Genomic DNA, 20621 nt, shown 5'->3' with positions numbered 1-20621 from the left:
TGTTAAAGTGAAAGACTGATCCATTGAATGTCAATTAAAGTGCCAGACAGTTCGGCTACAAAGCAAGACATACTTTTCCTCTCACACCTCTCTCAAGGACAGTTTTAGCTGGATGGCACTTTAACCCCCCCTGCCCTCCCAAAAATCTGTCAATTAAGAGGTGAAGGAGTATAGGCAGTACAGGCAAAAGGAACTTACTAGAGCATCACTCGTTTCAGCAAGTTACAGACGGGGTAGCTGTCTCTTCCAAGCATTCTGTGGAGGAGCAAATATAACCAAGGAAGGAATTGAGTGGAAAGTGCGAGAAGCATTACCATTCCTTTGTCTTTTCTCCCTGTTAGGAGGGGATTTCAAAGTCAATTCTTCAGGTCGGACTTTGAGAAGCCAACTTGGGGAGCAAGGTTGGCTCCACCAAAGTTTAACTTGACTACTCTCTTAAGGTAGCAAGGCTGGCTGAAACAAGGAGTGAGGGGGCAAGGTTATGCGGTGCAATTAACACTTACAAAGATGATAAAGGGAAGATCACAATCACAAAAATACAAATAAGCTAAGGCACACTTTACACAATTAAAAAGGTAACTAAAATAATACTATACATATATAGCACAAAGTTTGGTAACCCGCTATGGGTTACTCACTACTTTAGTATTTCACACCGATATTGAACAAAATAGTTGATTTGACAGCTAAACATTGTTAGAAGATTTAAATCAAAAGGACTTGCACTGATAAAGTAGCTCAAAACACAGCCATATCTAACTTCAGAAATCCAGTTCCTATGTACCACGAGTCTTCCGAATTTTTTTTTAGGTGTCACAATAAGGTACTTTATAGTCGCAGGTGAGTAGCACTAGGAGAGGCCACTCGGATAGAGATTTCCGAACAAAGATGATGACAACTTTAAAGCCAAAGCAGGATTCAGAACATGACTCGTGACTAAGCGAAATGTTGAAGTTATGGGAAGCAGGTACCACCACTAGCGTCCAAAGGGAAGCAGCCTAGTACTGACCCAGACACCACTCACCTATCAGAGACCCGGCAACACTAAAGTAAGCAGGACTTTGCAGCCAATGCAAACCCGAAAGGGGTGGTTCAAGATATATAAGATATTACAGTCCCTGAGAAACCCACAATGTTAAAAATAGTCGAAAGTAGATAGCATTCACTGGGAAAGAGTCACCTCCTGGTCGTTGGTGTCATGCTGGGTCATGAACATCCATCAGAAGTTGTTATCTGGTTCCTCTGGAGACACTGGAGCGGAGTAGCATCACCCTAGGTCGGTCCTATGATTGAGCCTCACAGATGACTAGATGGGTGCATGTTTTGCACTGACCCCAGATGGATTTGGGTTGTTTTACCAAAGTCAAAAAGTTTATGGCGGAATTGACCAGAGTCAATTCCGCTGCATTTCGAATTTGGTAAAACAACCCAAAAGTACTAAACTACCCCAATTCCTCTTTCCACTGCTTCCCACACCCCCACTTACCTTTTTCCTGGCCGCTGCCACCGCCTGTACCTCTGCAGCATCAGATCCATCCCTCTAATGCGGGTTGGATCTGACGCGGCAGGGTCTCTTTTATTTGGGTCCCCCTCTTCCAATGTCGAGGTAGCGGGATAACCCTGCTCCTTATGTTTGCATTTTCAAATTTGTACGAATGGTACAGGCCTTTTTTGGTCTTTTGTACCATTTGTACTCCATTTTGGGGTATTCCCATTCCAGACAGGTTCAGTAGGGCATCTGCTGCTCAGCGGTTAAACTCTGGGTTCCTGGCAGGCACCCCTTCTGGTGAAGATCAGTACAGCAGGGTTCCAGCATAGAAGCAAAGCACTGAGGATGCACATTAAGATTCCGGTCACCAGGCTGGATATATGTCTTCCAGTGGAACAAAGCTGGTTCATAGTGATGCAAGCATATTGGAACATTGCAAGCTCCTTTGGCCTGTGGGGGGTGGTGCAGCTAAAGTAGGACAGCCAATTTGTTACGCCCACCAGTAAAAGGGTATTGTGTTGTTTTGCCAACATGATTTCTTTATTCAAAGTAATTTTTACAGAAAAAAAATTACAATGAAAAAAAGCATCTAAATATATATATGCATGGGGGGTGGGGAGGGGGTTGCGGACTAGGTCATTGTTTAGTGAAAAAGGGAGTTTTGGGGCACCCCCTCAAAATGAATCAATTAGTTTTTTCATTGTCATTTTTTCAGTAAAAATTACTTCGAAGAAAAGCCTGTCAGCAAAGGGACATGGAATCAGCCAAAGGGAGCGAGGTACCTTGCCACGTAGCCCCTGTCGAGTAGAAGATCTTAGTCCAAAACACAGTGGTGTTGGCTAAACAAATGCTGGCAGCAGACCTATGGCATTCTTAGGGCATTGTCTTCTCCAGCTCTCCTTCAGTTGGTCGGCTAAATTTCTGGGTCCACCTACCCTCTATATATACACCCAGAAATCAGGCTAGGGGCTAGCCCAGACTTTCAATACGGGACTTTGCAACATTTCAACTTGGAGGTGGCTGACCATATGTACAGCAACAGCCATACCCCGGAAGGAATACAAATAGGGAGCCGGCATTCCCTGTCCGCACTTCCTGCCAGCTGACACACTGGCCATCTTTCACAGGTTTCTGGAGGAAAGCCTACAGTGCATGGAGAGAGGGGCCATGCCCCACTCGGAAAGGCTATGAGATACCAAAAAAAAGACATCTTAAATAGGACCCAATCAAAGGAGGAGCCACCTTTAGCACACTGTCCTCCTAAATGCATTATCCCGCTCAAAAGGTCAACATGCAAACTTGCATTGTGGGGGGGGGGGTATCAACTGCCACCAGTCTGTTAAGGAGGTGCATGGAAAGTATCAGGAATGTTACTTCTGACAAAGAACAGAGGACACAACTTGTCCCCACAACACTCCATGCAAGATGGCTCACGCTGCAATGGGAATAATGTGTGGACCTCACACAAAAGAGAAAGGGGGGGGCCTTAAGAGCCGTTGGCAGCAATCCCCATTTGTGTGCTATAGTTCGTTTCCCAAAAACGCAAATCAATGCCCCCAAAACTAATCAATGCAGTAGGGGAGTGTGGTTGAAAAACTTCACCCACCCTATGTGAGAAACCTGAAAGTGTCTCACCCGCTAGTACCCAGGGATCTGTCATCCAGGTGGCCAGGACACTGCCATTGCTTTTGGATCCAGTTCCTGGGGGTGGACCAGTGCGGGAGGATCACCTGGGTAAGGGGTCTTCAGAGAGTGGGACACCGGATGGTAAGACGCGCTATCCCCTTAGGATGCTTAGGAACTCAACCCCCCCTTTCACAACACAAACACTTTCTCACAGACAGCTCACTATGAGAGAAAACGGACACCCAAACCGTATACCGGACATGTCCCAATACAATGGCCAGGCAAGGTCAGGTAATTCCTGACCATTACACAAACCAATTCCCGACCCTCAGACAAATCTGACTTCTATTACACTTCCCCACACGGAAAAAAGGCGGAGCACGAGAGCACACTCTGAGCGAGGCAAACCACACCAGGAAACTGCAGTTCCAAGATGGCAGTTTACACAAGGAAAAAGACGGCGAAACAGAAGGGGATTGCAAGGAGGGAAGTGCCCTTGATCTTTTCGACAGGAACTGTTACTTTCACGAAACCTCGAGAATAGAAGTTACCCAAGTTACCCAACTGAGAGGTGGCAAAAGCAAGAGCGTGTCAAAGGATTGTGAATCGAAGTGGTCCTGCAACGGGTCAAGCAAAATCCTGTGCACAATCAAAAGTCTTCGATGTTGATACAGTAAAGAAAATTGATGAGAAAGTAGATAACGATGGTCTGAGCCCGATCAAGGGAGATCAACTGAAAGATTTAGGTTAAAGCAAGCTTGTGTTAAAGTGAATTAAAATTGGTCTGAGCCGGGCGGAGGGAGACTGATTGGTCATTGTGTTGAAACGGATCTGAGCCCAGCTGAGGGGATCCAGGGTGAACCGTGAATCACCTAAGAAATTGAGTACATGTGAAATCCTAAGAGGAAAGGAACTTATTGTAGGTTTGTCGCATCAAGCCATCTGAAAGAAGAGACTTTGAAAGACAGAGACTTGGGCACAGAAGGCCCTGATTCTAATGTTTGAACTGCACCCTCATGTCAGAGAAGCCAGAGACTGTGCTAAGCTCGAGTGTGCCGTCTAGTCCTGTGTTGAAAATGTGGGCATGGGAGGCCAACGGCCTGAATATCCCGACATATAATTTCTTGAACACTTTTCTTTTACATAACATTGTTTCCCACACTATTTGTATTTAGAGGTAAGGATTGGCAATAGATTTATTAGTAAAGGCCCTTTCATTTTGATAAGACACCACTAGGACTGAGTTATTATTTGATGGCCGTAGCTTGCTCCCATCTTTAGATTTGGCATTGGACAGGCATTTTTAAAACCCTTTTTGAAGTTCAATAGTCACCCTTGAACTGTGGTCACTTGTGTCTGTCTTACTGTTGATACTTTCCTTACACATAAGACCGGATGTAAAATCCACAAAAGTCCAGCAGTAGTGCTAAGGGCTCACAGGAAGTAGTGGGACGATTTGCAAAAAGAAAAGAAAAAAATACGTCTGCATCCAAACACTCCCATTTATGCAGATCACACATTGAGTAGAAGAGCTTGTTTTTCAATTTTTTATACATTTCCCTGTTCCCCTTGTGCATTTTTCTGCTTTAAACTGAGATTTCTGACTAATTGAAAAGTGAACCCACAAGCAAGTCTGTTAATTTCAGCAGCTCTTGTGGATTTCTACCAGAGAAGACTAGACACCTGCAAGGCTCACCTTTTACAGAGTGGGTGTATTTTGCTTGGCTTCTTCCTCCTGTTCTCAGACTCTTCTCGCTGCTAAAACAACTCTGGAAAGTTTAAGATAACTCTCACACAATAGGCTTGCGTCATGGAATGCACTTGCTCACTCAACACCCAGGTTCACAGGGTGCATGTATGCACCATTCTAAACTCCTTGTTTGTGCACCTTCTGATTCAAGCTACATTTGGCAATCCACAGTGGGCCTTGCAACCCTGAGATGCGCTCACTGTGGAATACCACTCTGCAAGCGAACATGTGGATTGAACCTAGAGCGAGCAGCCAACATTCCATGTATACGATTTTTGGTTGAACCATTTCCTGATGCCATTCTTTTAGGAATTCTTCACCCCGAGCCCTATTCCCATCTGCAAATTAGAAACATAAAATCTGGAATTAAAGCTGAAGAAACCTGCATTGTGTGTCGGAGGTACCCGGTATCTCCTGCATCGATAGCCTCAGTGGGGAGAAGCGTTTGCCGCTGTGGTACTATCCTTGGCTCCTACAACAAAGCAGCGCCAGTGAAGTCAGTACAGCCGGTGAGACGAAGAGACTGATATCAGACCGGGCTGTGTTAGAGCCAAGGTTGCAAGCAGCAACATTGTACAGAGAAATTTGAAGAGAACAGTGTGTGAGCATTTGTAACGAGCGACGAAATGAATAATTAAAACAGCAGATGTGTGATTGAACCTTTGAAGCCAAGACCGATACCGTAAATGTTAGGTATTCAACTGAGAGGTGGCAAATGTAAAAGGAATTGTGAAATCGAAGTGGACCTGCCAGAGGTCAAGCTAAACCCTGTGCACATTTGAAAGTCTTTGATAGTTGATACTAATTGAAATTGTTCTGAACCCGGCTGAGGGAGACTAATTGTTTAAGAGGAAGGATCTGAGCCCAGCTCAGAGGGATCCGGGGTGAACCGCAAGTCACTCGAGAAAGAATATTCTGGGAACATTGAAAATGGGGATCTGAGCCCGGAAGCAGGGGATCCAGGCTGAAGATGTAAACACCTGAATTGAGTACTTGTTTTGGTACATCATGCCCTCGGAATCAAGAGACTTTGATAAATAAAGAGACTTGGGCACAGAAGGCCCTGATGCTAGTGATTGAACTGTATCCTCGTGCCGAAGAAGCCAGATATTGTCGAAGCTCGAGAGAACCGCCGTGTCCCGTGCAGAAAATGTGGGGATGAGAGGCCAAAGGCCTGAACATCCCGAAATATCATTTATGTGAACACTATTTATTTATATTAGATTTTAACATGGTCCTTATACATTCAAACAGAACAAGTTGAGGGAGAACCCCTCCTTATGTGAAAGAAGACAACTGGACATTATTTGTCTTGGTTCCCCCCCATCCCTCGCGGTACAAAGTAAATAAACATTTTAAGCTGCTCACATGTCAGATCGGAACGTGGTCCCAAGAATAAGTCTTTGGACTGAAGGGCTGTGCTTGCCTTATCCATCCCCCGCAGGCACCCCTCATTTAGGATTTACAAGTGTCTAGGCCAGGTCCGTTCCATCCTCCAGGTCTGTGGTCCCTCCCCCTTGCTGAAACCTGTCGTGGAACTGCACCCATTCACTTTCCACAGATGCGCTTCCTCCGTGGAGCGCGCTGAGATCGTCTCCATTAGATACATGTCCCTGGCTGTAGAGGACCATTCGTGCATCGTTGGGGGGTGCTCCCTTTTCCAGTGTCTGGACCTATGGGCACTTGCTGCTAGCAATAGGAAGTAAACCAGGTGTGAAGGCGCTCCCCACCTGTCCTCGTGCTTTTCCAACCCGAAAAGTTTGAACAGTGGGTTAACGTTATGTGTACCTGATCCAGCCCAGGACCTCTGACCAAAATACCTGAACCCTGGGGCAGTTCCACCACATATGCCAAAAGTCCATCCTGCAACCACATACATGCCAACATTGGGGGTTCACTGTTGGGAACATTTTGGAGAGGCGGACCGGGTCATACTGCCACCGATGTAAAAGCTTTTATGGCGTGTCATTTATACTGGCACAAGATCTAGGTCTTGAATGCACGCCTACACATTTGTTGCCAAAGCCTGTCTCCCATTTGCATCCCCAGGTCATTCTCCCATCATGCTCACAGGCCCCCGATAGTCCCCTCCCTGGGTTCCAGAAGTGCTCCGTAAAGGCGAGCAATGAAGCTTTTCATGTCAGCATGACCGTCCAACACCTTCTCTACTGGTGTCAGTTCCCTGCGGATGCACTCCTTCCATTTATTGGACATAAATATCCCCTTGAGCCGGCGGTACAAAAGAACCGAGAGACCCCCTATCCCCAAGGTTTCATCCAGCTTCTGTATAAACTCCCCATCCTGGACCAATTGGCCTGCCCTCGTCAATCCTGCTTCAAACCATGTTTGGTATCGCTCAACCTCCGGTATCTCGTCCCTAACCGGTGGTGCCCAGATGTGGCTGTCAGGTTCCATAGTAGATAGATTGGTAATAAACATCATTATGTTCTTTTATTTATTTCAGCACCATCATTTTATTTAAGGTTTCATGTTTTATTATTTATCATTTTCATTCTTGGATTGGTTTGGGCCTTAACCTCCATTTTCAGAATGCAGAAGGGACCCCAAGCCAAGATGGAGAGCAGAAGCAGGAGTCTTGATTGGGTGGCAGGAGGACAATAGTCCGATCCCAACATTCTAAACTGCCTTTCATTTTAGAAACCTTTTGAACTGGTCATGTTTGTTTCCTCCTGAATTTGAGGCCCAAGATTCATTTAGAATGATATTTGTATCCTGAAGATCCTTCATCTGAAGTTTTGACACATCACTAAAACTAAGAACTGCAGTAAAGAAAAGAAATTTGTGGAGAGATCTTCTACTTCAAGATCTGAAAGCTAAGTACCCTTTGGAGTTGAAAATATAACTGTGCTGTGCAGTGATTTTAAATTAACAGTTTTTGACAAGTTCATGACATGAAACTCTGGGTAGTCAGGGGTTAACTTTCCCTGACTCCGTATGTGAAATAAAGAGACAAACACGTGCATTTTCTTCTGTAGAGAGCGAGTGAGGGGTCCGCGAGGAGTGCGTCAATTTATTGTAATGCCTTGCTTACCTTGACAGGTTTTCACTTCTAAAGCGGTTCGTGACTGAATGCAGTATGGTGCGCGCTCTGCAAGATTTATTATTCTGAATAAAGAGACCCGGTCTGCTGTGAGTCGCGTGCTCTTCGTACCCGGAAGGTGAGGTCTGGTGTTTCATTTTTTTTATGTCGGAGATTGTGAAAATAAGGTAAACGGGCGCACATTTGTTTTTTCATTGCGGCGCAAAGTTATTGTATTTCCGGTCAGCGCGGCTTATCTCTGTGGTTGATGTCTGGTTCCAGCTTCTAATTACACGTGATTGCACGGCGACTGAAGTAAAGTCTGCACTAGCATTGTGAATCTAGTTAATACAAGTTGTGGTGTTTGGAGGAGGTGCAGGCACTCAACTTTACCGAGGCTGCATAAAGACTTCATTTTTTCACCCCTACAACTCAAAGACATTTCTGAAGTTGTTACTTCTCTAGATGGGGAAAAAATAAATAAAGTTTCATGTTCTTTAAAAGTTACATATTTTTTCACTCAGCAAATGTGATTAGAGTTCTGCTGTATTCTGTCAAGTGAATTCAATTAGAGTAGGAGGGAACCATTTCTCTGAGCCTCAAAATTTACAATTAATTTACAAAGAAGTTCCCGATTTATGACACAATCTAAAATTCTACCAAGAAGGAAACCAGCTAACCTCTTTGAACACTTGTCCAGTTGTCAGAGGAAGTTGCAAGATTGTTTTGTATTAAACCAGTGAACTCACCATTTATCCAATAGCCTCACAGAGCCATACTAAGAGGAGTTCTAAACATTCACTAAAGAGAAAGAGTATATGAACTTATTTGAACTCTTCATGTTTGGGTCCTATAAAGGATCTGGTGTTATGCAGGAAACTGAGTTGGGTTGGAGAAAGAGTGCCAAAAGGAAAACCATTTTCAAAGAAAGGAACTCAACTCCTCTGCAAATGCCTAGAAGATTGATCAGGTAAAGAGTTTAAGGTGTTAATTAAATTCTGGTATCGTTGAAGAAGGTGAAAAGTTTACTAAATGTAATATGAATTTTCCATTTATGCAGAGACCGGATGAAGACAGAAGATCCAGTGTCCGAGTTTGACATTTTCTCCTTTTCCCCCCATGGTGTCGCAAACTCAGCTATTAAATCCAGTTGAGAGCGCTACATCTTAGTGGGACTGTGGGACTCGGCAACTTCTGCCTTGAACTGAAGATTGGTTCTGACAATGGCTCAGCGGGGAGGGCCATGTGGTGATCTCCTCACCCCTTCTACCCATGGCCAAGACCTCCCAGTAATTACCTAGGATAGGGTGTTCCCTAATAGGTCTCGGTTCCTAGGGACCCAGAGCCATTCACACATCGTTGCTAGGAGAAGATATTGATTCTCTAAAAACACCCACTGTTTATCCGGATCTTCCCTCAAGTGTGGGACCATCGCCCTAAATTGTGTTTCCCTGTAGTATGTTGTCAAGTCTGGGAGTCCCACTCCCCCCCCCCCCTGTAGGTTGTGACTAGACCACCACATCTGGATCTCTCCCATAAACTAAACCTGGAGGTGAGTCAGATGGGGCAATTATTTTTTTAATTGCTTGTTGAGACACATCGCAATTTGAAATAATGGGAGGATGACATGGAGCGTTAGTTTTGACGCAAGCTTTATGCCTTTTTTAGATGGTGTGGCTCACCTCTGCACATATGAAGCAAACACATTTGTTATTTTGTTTATCGTCCTGAAGAAGGTTGCATCAATAAGGAGGACACTATTGTTGAAGTTCTATTCTGACAACCGAAACACGTGTCGACTTAAAGAGCTGTTGGAAGAATAATATACAGACTGTTACCTAGAATGAGGAAATGGACCCAAACACTGCTACTGTATAAGAATTAAAAGTGACGGACGATTTACCATTGTTCAGTGTATAAAATTCAGACATATTGCTTTGTAAGGAAAGTATGACAGAATGAGTGAGAGAAAATGATCAAGATAAAGTTCTGAACAAAATTAGGAATTGAAAGCGTGTCGGTATCCTCCATCCACTGGGACATTGTGTTCTGTATTTCTCTGTTATTACCTGAAGGACCAGGGATTTATTACAGGTACCCCTTATTTTTTTCCACTCCCCCGCCCCCTGTGCTTGGGTAGGATGAGTGTCTGAGCCCACCCTGGGTTTGCGCCCCTATCAGAGAAACCATGTGATACACTGCCTAGCCTCTTTCAAATGTTCCGCTGGCGCCCTGATCGGGAGCATTTGGAACAGGTAAAGGACCCTTGGGAGGAGGTTCATTTTTACTGCATTGAGCCTCCCCATCCACGAGAGATGTCCCTTTCCCCATGCCTCCATTTCTGAGAATAGTTTTTCGAATAAAGGCAGGTAGTTGGCCTGGCCCAGGTCCTGGTCTGGGTGCACAATATTAATCCCCAGGTATCTCAACCCATCTGATTGGATCTGCAGCACCAAAGATTCTAATTTCCCAATGTTCCTAACTATATGAGGCAAAGGGGAAGATCACTGATTTGCCTGTGTTCACCTTGGACCCTGAGAACTTCCCGAACTCCTCAGAAGTAGTATTTCCATGGTCAGGGCAAAGAGCAAGGGTGACAAGGGGCAACCCTGCCTTGTGCCCCGCTGCAGTGGGAACGCGCGGGAGAGGCGTGCATTATTAACCCTTGCCTCGTATAGGGCCCTAATACCCAGCTGGAACCCTTCGACAAAGCCACATTTCTTGAGTACTCCCTCCAGGAAGCCCCAGTCCACTCGGTCGAAGGCCTTCTCCGCATCTATAGCCACCAGTACTGGGTTTCCCTGCTGTCCCTCGGCTGCTCTCATCAGGTGGAGTGTCTTAGCTGCCCCTTGCCTGCCCTGTATGAACCCCACTTGATCGGAATGGATGAGCCTCGGCATAAGGCCCTCCATCCTTGTGGCCAGGATCCTTGTGAATAATTTCGCATCCACATTAAGGAGGGAGATAGGCCGTTAAGATCTGCAGTCTGTGGGGTATTTTCCCTTCTTTGGGATGATTGAGTAGTGCCCTTCCAAAGGACGGGGGGGCCCTCCCTGTGGCCATAATGCCAGAGAATAGGTCCACCAGATGTCGAGCCGGCAAAGATTTTATAGAACCCCGCTGTGTACCCATCCTCCCCGGGTGCCTTCCCTAGCTTCAGACCTGATATTGCTTGCAGCACCTCTTCTTGGGCTATTGGCTTGTCAAGTTTGAGGATTTCTAATGATTTAAGTCTTGGAGCACCTGGAAGGCCTTATTTCTGCTAGTCACTCGGTAATCCACTTCTCCTCTTTCAAATTTAAATGCGAAGGGGTGAGACCAGCGGTACCGGATATCTTTGTCCGTGAGCCACTGTGCGAGGGGACGGCAGGCCCTGCGGGGGGCCAGGGTCAGAGCCGAGAGGTCCTGGAATACCCAGATAGTATCTTCTTCCTAGGAGGACGCTTCCAAGACGCTTTGCCTTTTCAAGGACCTCCATCTTCTCCCTGTATCTAAGGAACTGCACCACGATGGATCTCGGGCCTCTGACCCCTCCTCTTCCGCCTCTGTGTGCTCTTTACAGCTGGACCTCTTTGCATTCTTCAAGCGCGAAGAGTTGATTTATTAGGCCCTGTACCTTCCGTCCCACCTCTGTTGCAGACTCTTTCTGTTCACTTACTCCGAGGATCCTCAAGTTATTTTGTCTCCCTCCATTTTCTAAATCATCAAGCTATAAGAGCGTTCCCTCTTCCTTCATTTCTAGGTCGGCCAAACGTGCTTCATACTTCATGTACAGTACATCCATTTGCAGATGGTTATGCTCAAGCCCCTCCATTTTATCCTTAAGCTCGTCAACCCTGCCCCTGAGGTCACAGATGGAGGCCTGTATGTCCATCCTAATGACTTTAGTTTCTTGGAATATGTCTTTCAAATCATCCCTAGTCAGGACCGGGGTGGGGTATCCTTCTCCCGATGCCATTCCGAGGAGAGTTGGAGGGTGGTTCCCTTTGGTTTGTTCCTGAGGGCCTCCAAAAGCGTTGGAGGGACAGGATTGCTGAGCTGGCCTTTTCCGTCGCGGTGCCGGGACTTCATGACTCCTCCAGGGTGCTTCCACAGTGTCCTGATGATGTTTGGCTTTCCGTTGGCGAGGCCAGGTACCTGCCGATATGCAGGGTGGACCCCCCCCCCCTACGTCCCAAACCCGGGTACAGGTTGTGTATCTTAGCCCAGTCTCTGGTGTTTGTCTGCCTTTGGATCTATGGGCTTGATTAGTGTGGGGGCCCCTAACCGGCCCAGTCCAGCACGTGGGGGGTCTCCCACCCCCAGAGAAGACTCCTTTTAAGCTATGGTGAGGCCCGTCTCAGTTGGGGTATCCTCACCTGGGATTGTGTTGTCTGTGTCCTGGCTGGGGGACTGATGGGGAGCCTTTTAAGGGGGTGCGTATTAGTCCACAGATCGAGCTCAGCGGGGGGCCCTCCCGTCTGCAGCGCAGTCTTTCTTGTCTTGCCAGTCCCGAGGCTCTATGGGTTCCACAGACTGGGTCCGGTGTCAGGTCTGCCGGCAGTCTATGCCCCAACAATTTCGTTATGCGACACTTCTTCCAAATATGTCAGGGTCACTCCGCTGGGTTTTCTTGGGAGGGCCCACACTGTGGGTTGCCCCGGGCCCCCTCAGCTGATGTGCATTGGGAGGTCTCTGCTTGGGTGGAGGGGCGCTCCTGAATGCGCCAGTGTTCTTCACTGGTTCGGGGCGGGCTCCTGCGCTCCGGCCCCCTCCGCTCCCTGGTGCTGCTCCGTGCCAGCCACCAGCGTCTTCCAGGCCTCAGTGCAGCCAGAGGGCTATTTCGTCTCTAGTTCTGCCCACAGTTACAGCTTGGGGCTCACTGTATATAGGGGCTGGGCTCACATGGTGTTTCTCTTGCCTCCTGTGCGGCCTCCGGGAGGATTACGTTGGGTGAGGGCCCGCCGCAGTACCGTGGGGATTGTCGCTGTGTGCCGCTTATCTCCTGATGATTCCCCAGACTGGCCCCTGCTGCGTGCGGCGTCGAGTGCGCAGTGTTCTTTTTAGTTTTTATTGGGTTTGAGGATTTACTCTTCCTTTTGACCTGTCCCAGTGGGGAGAGTCTTATTTTCACACCCAAGCCAGAGTAGCCCCCTAACCCATCAGTGGTCCACGCTCCTCCAGGCACCACCCGAGGTCTCTGCCTGTGGGACTGTGGCGCACTTCCCTACTGTACTTCTGCGTATGGCATCTACCACTCTCTCCCCTCCCTTCCTCACCTCGTCCAGGTGTACGTCTGGCGGCCTCCTCTGCGTCCTTGCCACTCGGCGGCCCTTTCCATCCGTTGCGCTCTGTGGGGGTTCTCGCCCTGTCCCTCCACGTCAGCCCTTCTCGCCTCCTCTGGTCACGCTGCCTCAGGGGCTCTTCCGATGCTCCCTCCGTTGTCTGGTGGCCCCTCATGGGGCCTTATTAGTTCTGCAGGTTGTGATGAATCCAGTGAGATCAGCACTACAAACCCGGTTTGGACCACATGTCCTGTGGCCAGGGAAAGGCAGCCGTTACCGAGGTGCCGAGGCAGCCACAGAGAGAGCTAGCAGGAATCACCCAGTCAGGTGAAAACCAGAGGAAATGCAGAGTACATGCAGCGGATGGCAGCGTACTAAGAAGAAATCTAGCTGAGAAGGAGATGCGCTTACAGAGCAGCTTGTGGCAGACGGGCAAAGCCACGGAAGATCAACTGAGCTGTTGCTCTCTGAGACCATCACGCAACTCCTCCACGGCTCGCAGAGGTGGGAGAGAAAGAAGACAGAATGTGGAAGTACTGCCGCAAAGCCGGACAGCCAGCAGGAGCCGTCGCAGAGAACTGGTGAGTTGACCGAGTGAATGCTGACACTGGGGTGCTCCGTGCTAGAAACCTGACACAAAACCATAGTATTTTAATACTGAACAATTGAGCAATCCAAGCAGAACTTATTTAATAAATACCAAAATGTTAAAGAAAATGAAGCTAAGTGGCAAAGAAGAAAGTTCCCTAATAAGGGATTTCAACAGTAATACCCACAGCCAAGAGGCTGTCAAAAGACTTTGGGCGAACTACCAGTGGGGAAAGCCTCTAACCAATACTACCCACAGCCAAGAGGCTTTGAGATGTCCATATCAAGCCAACCCCTGGGAAAAGCTCACAGCCAGCATTACCATCAGACAAGAGATTGTAAAACCATACTGGAAAACTGCTGTGGAGAATACTTGAATTAATATTGTCATCAACTTTGAAGTTAGTTGTGCGAGTTTTCTTCCTGGCAGGCGAGCATACCAGGAAAAGGTTTATAGTAGTTAGTCCTGACAGGCGAGTGGACCAGGAAAGAAGATGATGGTTTTATATCTCTGTGGCAAAAAGATATATACGGAAATAACTTGTTGAATAAAGAGAATTCATGTACTTTATCATTTGCTGACAAGCAGTAGCATCACAACAACAAGTTTATTTGTGCTATCCTGACAAAAGTGTTCCATTTCAAGAAGAAGTATTGAGAAAGAGCGACACTCTCTCTCAACAAGATGCTTTGTTTCTTTTGGAAGAAAGGGGCGAGGTTGGCCCTAGATGTGGAAGCAGCCTGTGCTAGGGCCGCTATTTATTCGAGACTAATAAAATTGTTTCAGTTTTGCAAGATCAGAGGAGCTTTGGGGTTTAGCCAGTACCCCACGTTGTTTAGGAAAAATTGCCTCCTGGCTATCTTGCTTCAATTGTTGAAATGATTGTTTTAACACTGTGGTTAATGCGATAAAGGTTTCGCTTTTATTCACGATAGTATTGGATAGTTTCTCACATTACATTGATCAGCGTCATGTACATTTGAAGGCAATTGCACGCCTTGTTTGTCAGCCGACACGTGTTTTCGACCCGAAGGGTCCTTATCCAGGCTATTGACAAAATTCTTGAGCCCCCTGTGGGGTCCTGGTCTTGGAATGGTTGCTGTCGTGTAGACAGGCGTGGCACCTTTTGAGCCCTTGTATACGGCTATATTCCTCCGTCCGCAACGGGCAATTTTTCCTTTTCTTTTGGATGAAAGTGTACATGACAACAGAATACATTGTATTTGGTTTTGGAACCTGTGGTTTGGGGAGAAGGTCAATCATCCTTGCAAGAAAGATATTGTGGAAGAAATTTTGTTTGAACTATCAACTAACTGTGGTGAAAAGGACATTTGTTTTTTCTCCAACAGACTGGACCATACCGCGTCACACACAGACAGAGCTACGACTATGGTCACAGGTCACAACTAGATAGATCAACAGGGACCAGTTTGCATCGGGCACAGACTGGGATGTAGGGGCTGGCCCGACTAACAACAAAGATAGAGTTGTAGAGATTAACTAGCGCAGCATATGGACAGAGATGAGAGAGAGCCTTGTCATGCTGAAACTAGATCACTGGAAGGAAGAAATGTGCCTCAATCTCGAAATACACACCAATGTGTGTGAGTTTCTCCAGACAATGCTAATATCCAACCTACTAAAACCTCTCCCCTTCTCATACATCCATTAAACCTTAACTAAACACAACTATACTTCTTAAACCACAGCAACCTGCACGCACTTCACTGCAACAACGAACACACCACACATGGCCTTACACAACAGCACACGACCAACTCCAACCGGATACCACACCAAAAAGCTCAGCAAACAGTGTTAACTGAACTGAAGCTGCCAACAGCACATCACAGCCCCTTTTTTTTTCCAACCTTTGTCCTACTAACTCGCCCTAAACCTACCACCCTTTTCTTTCAGATCCGCCAGAGCGTCTAGGGGACCACTACAGTGGCGTTAGTGCGTGGTATAAATATCCTTTAACAGAACTGTAATCTAAGTATTCCTGAATTGATTCAGGGGGAAGGGAATAAACCCTTGATTGCAAGGAGTGTTTTCAAAAACATTGGAGTTTGAATTAAAAAAACTGTTTTGTTAAACTAAAATGTCAGCCATAGTTTCCTTGCATAATTTGATTGTATATATTAGTGTGAGGGCCACATGTATTTTGGACACTAGGTAATTTTTCTTTAGTTTTAGTTTGCTAGCCAGGGACCTCTCTGTTAGGTTAAGGAAAGTTGCGAGTTTATCAGAACCCCTTTTTACTTTGAATACAAAATGACAAACCATGAGAAAACTTTCTTTGTGATCTCCCATTACTGACCCCGAACATAGTGCACGTTCCTAGTCTGAAAAAGTGGGCTTAAGACCATCTTGAACACAGGACATTTTGAACAGAATGTGACAAAAGGTCACAAGCTGATCCTCCCTTTAACTCTTTATATGCTGAAAAATAACTTTGGGAGTGAAAGTAGTACCAACGTTGATCATTTTCACTTTCTAGATACAAAGAAATGTCTGCTACAATCTATACAGCATCACCTAAGGGACGATATAAATTCCTTCCACACTGCAGTGCCCTCTGCATCAGTATTACATAGTAGGCTTTGTATGGCGTTCTAAAAATAAATATGGTCACGTCAAGTCCTCTTCTTTGTGTTGCTTTTTAAGCATAAAAGAAGGGCGTGCAACTGCTAAAAAGTTAGGGAAAGAAAGTGACATGCAACTATTAGTTACGAGTGGGTGTGGTTATGCCTTGAGGCTCAGACATTGTGGAGCTCATGTATGAAGCTTCCAGCTCTTCCTTCTCTTGCTCACAAGGCTATGGTGCTCTAATCTGTATGAATCGCAGGGCTCCCTGTATAGCTCAAATGTTTAAAGAATACTGAATACTTATGAAAACTCTCTCCAAAGACCTTTTACACTAAAGTGAAATGTACAGGCATTCAGAACCTACATGGAATGGCAATGATACATACAATAATAAATTACTATCTAGTGAGCTTGCCAAGTATAGGGCCTGCTGCCTCCCCTGCTTACAATCAGATTAAGCAACATGCCATATACCCACGATACGTGAGAAATAAAAAAAAGCAAGACCGTGGTGGGCCCCACACAACCCAGGGGTGACCTTTTGGAATGCAACAGGTCCGCCAATCGCATCTACTTAAAATCTCAGACATTTTCACAATAATGCAGTAATGTGTTGACCTTTTTTATTTACTAAAACAACTGTTAGCCTTTCTGGTACTGCAGATGTTTTTCAGATTCTGCAAATCGGAGGAGAGATAGCAGTGCCTGGAGATGAAGGTTACTCTGGCACTTGGTTATGCAGGAAATCGAGAGAGGACTGGCGGGAGCTAGCTGAATCCTGGGTGGCTACATACCTCAGATGCCTCCTCTTCAGTGGACATGCTGCGCTGGAAGGGTTGAAAGGTCGGGACTGGCCCCTTTTCTGGATCCTGTCAAGAGAACGAAAGAACATGAATATAAACAACAGTGATTGACCATGTATATATTTATATATTGAGCGTCCCCCCCCAGGCGCTTTACAGTGAGGCAAGTCCCATAGAAGGACGTGCAGTGTACCAGGGGGAGAGGGCTGTGCTAAGAAACCCAGCACAAACACAATATTGCAGTAATTATAGATACATAGACTTAGTGCGTGCATATATTGAGATGGCATTTTTATAGTTATGGTAGACACATTCAGTCTTGCATGGCTGCGCGGTAAAACATAGGCCCGGCGGAGAAACCTGAACAGGCCAAAATGCTGAGGGCAGATGAACCTGTGCTGCTAAATCCCATAGATACTTCCCTTTGTTCCTTAACTATTGCAATTACTTGTTATCCAGAAATGAAGGCACTCCACAAGGCCATGATATAGCAGCAGGCTCCTCACGGCGCACATTCATCACAGCCAGACCAACTGCAGATATCCAACCCCCACCCAGCCCACCAGAAGTAATGCAAGATTGTATGCAGTACCATTTCGGTGCACTACAACAACCCTGACCTCCTGGAAATAGGAAGCCAACCTTTGGTACAAGTCTGTACTACACAGGTTGGTAGCATGAGAAGCCAGGTTCATCTCAAGAGGGGTCAATGTGAGCTGTAGGGGAGTTACACAGAAGATTCACAGTGACAAGTATTCAAATAAACTCTTACACACAAGGTCTCTTGATTAAACAATTATTAATTTATTTAACAGTCAGTTTGAGTAAGCCTTCTTCAGAAGGGGCAATATCATAGAACACGCATATACACTCCAAAATACACACTCTTAGATTCTCTAAATCAGCAAATACCCATTTGGGATGGCACAAAGACACTTCCTACACCCTCAGGTTACTTAAATAACTAAGACACTGGATATTAATATATCACTGTTCCATTTAGAGTAATACTGAGGAGTATATCAAAGAAAAGGATTATTAGAATCAAGATATCACACAAATATTCTGAAGCAGGAAAGTACTTTTGAAACCCCCCAATGCAGAGTTAGTTAACTCCTTCCTGGAAGGAAGACCAAACACAATATCAGAGGGAAGAAGAGTCATTCAGGGAGCCAGGCTAGGCCAAAGTCAGTAGGGCAAAAGTCTAGGTGAGCTGAAGCACTTCTTGCAGGTAGGTAAAAGTCTTGCACAATATATTAGAAGTTTTTGCAGAAAAAAGAAATCAAAGCAGGACCACAAGCAGATTAGGCTTGTGAGGTAAAGTAGCCAATAGCAACTATATAAAAGCAACCAAGACAGGTCTCAACCGAGGAGATGTGACGTTACACAACAAGATGTAAGTTCTTAGACTGTACGGTACCTTTGGTTAGAAGAAAAGGTCTTTGGCTGGCTTCTGTTCCTGAGCAGCTCTGCAGAGCCTGTTTTCCTGGGACTCAGTCGTGGGGACAAGAAGGAGAACGTCTGGAGGACTCCTGCACTGCAACAGGACGGTCGGCGACAGAAAAGGACCAACTTCTATTCAGTGGCACTTTGCGGTTTCAGCTCCTCGCGTTTAAGCAAATAGCAACACCGCAGACTCTTGGCTGTAGAGATGGGCTTTCCTTGCCTTTCCTTGAGGATAGCTCAGCTGCAACGTGCTCGCCTTGGAAGCAAAACGATACGGAGCAAATCTCAGGGTATTAAGCGCGTTATGAATACCCTATCATATATCATATCATATCTGGGATCCAGCACTCTGTTGAGGTGGCTCAGGCTCGGTCAGTCCTGCTTCCTGGGAGTTCAGAGGATCTTCCTGGAGCTCTTGGCCAACTTAAAAACTCAACGTACACATTCTGGTGTTACTCTCCCTGGCTCTAAGGTTTCCAGCAGCAACTGCAGTGAAAATTCAACCAGCTTCGAGATGATGTCCAGGTGGCTTACTTTGGAGTCGATTGGTCCCACCAACTCAAGAGGAGAAGTCGTCCTTGCAGGGCTTCTCTAGTCGAGAAGAATTCGGAGCTTCAGCGCAGCAGCAGGGCTTTAATGGGCAAACCAACAGTCCAGGAGTTGCAGCAGGCGTCTCTTCCAAGTTCTTCTTCTGATTCCTTCGTCCAGTGGTCGACTCTGCCTTCCAAGCCAAAAAGCCTTGCCTTTTATGCAGGTTTCTCCCATTCATTCCAGCCTAGCTGTCAGTCACCCAGCAGGGTGGCTGTCCTTGCTGGTGTAGGGGAGGACTGGTCCAGGAGACCCCTCTCGCCTGCGTTTCTTCCCCAGGTGAGGGCTATGGCCCATTGGGCGTTCCCTCATGCCACCCGGGCCCAGGTGGTGGAGGGCTCACCCACTGGAGACATTGCCCGCATGTATCGAATGCCCACATGTATTGATTACAACACAAATTTAGTTAGGCCCAAAAACCATTCTCTGCCCGGTAAAGATGGTGTGAGCTCAGCGCACTGTAGCGCGGCCCCCACCCTTGGAGAACATCCCTGTTGCCGCAGCACCCTGGCAGATCCGCTGCGAGCACGTTCCCACGAACAAGACGGACATGAGCTAGCGAAATACGCTAACATTGTAACAGTTCACCTTCCGCAGTGTACCATCACTATCAGCATGACCCAGCCAGCAGGCCTGAACAGTGAAATGAACAGCAAAATGGTCCTCTGATGGCAGACAGTCTTTACATATATATGTATATATGAATGTCAAGTCCTCTTGCATTATTTCTTTCTTCCACAAAATATACACGCCTGTAGAATGTATTAAAATGAGAGAGTATGCTCCCATGATATAAGCTATAGCGAGCCCGCACCATTACAGGTGGATGCTAATGATAAAGGGACGCTCCAGGGATCTGTTCGTTGCGTGTATCACTGGGCAGCCTACCTCACATGGTTTCGCGCCATAACTAAAACTAATGCTGCTAGAGTACGCGAGAAAGCGGATGCAACTATACTATGAACTCATGTCAAGAATGCGCAAGAGTGCACTTATCATGTGTGAATGTCTGAGCCCCTCATATGCTACCACCGTCACGTACAGGGGCGGATCGTTTTCTATGTACTCCACTGATCTAACCACTACCTCATTTACTGCAAATGTATATGCATGTAACTAAAACACTGTAGCTGCTAGAATATAATGTACAAAAATGGTGCTCGGACTGGGTATAATGGAAACGCACCCAGCCAAGGTTAAATGCATGTTTTGAAGTGATTTTAAATAAGTATTATAGAAAGTATTCAAATGTTTGCGATGTCTTTACCTATATTTGGCAACACACGAGGGAGATACCTTTGTGAAAGCGTACAAGGTCTCGATGTATCCCCCTCCCTCCCTCAGAAGGCTGCCAAGACATGAGAACAGAGCCCCGCTCTGCGCTATCACGCCTCCCCCGACCTGACTGGAGCCGCTTCAAAGACTTGTAACCCCACT

The 20621-nt window shown here is 46.4% G+C and overlaps 1 protein-coding gene across 1 annotated transcript in view; it reads right to left on the bottom strand.

The window, feature by feature from the left end:
• NELFE (negative elongation factor complex member E) overlaps positions 1-20621 on the bottom strand; it is a 317928-nt gene that overhangs the window by 117963 nt on the left and 179344 nt on the right. Inside the window, exon 5 of the mRNA XM_069635004.1 lies at positions 17142-17216. Within this exon, the coding sequence (XP_069491105.1) occupies positions 17142-17216 (75 nt within the window). The remainder of the gene's footprint in view (positions 1-17141; positions 17217-20621) is intronic.

The sequence above is a fragment of the Ambystoma mexicanum genome, chromosome 13, assembly GCF_040938575.1.
Source record: "Ambystoma mexicanum isolate Mex_15411 chromosome 13, UKY_AmexF1_1, whole genome shotgun sequence".
In the NCBI taxonomy this organism is placed as follows: Eukaryota; Metazoa; Chordata; class Amphibia; order Caudata; family Ambystomatidae; genus Ambystoma; species Ambystoma mexicanum.
This window is presented reverse-complemented; position numbering and strand designations above follow the sequence as displayed.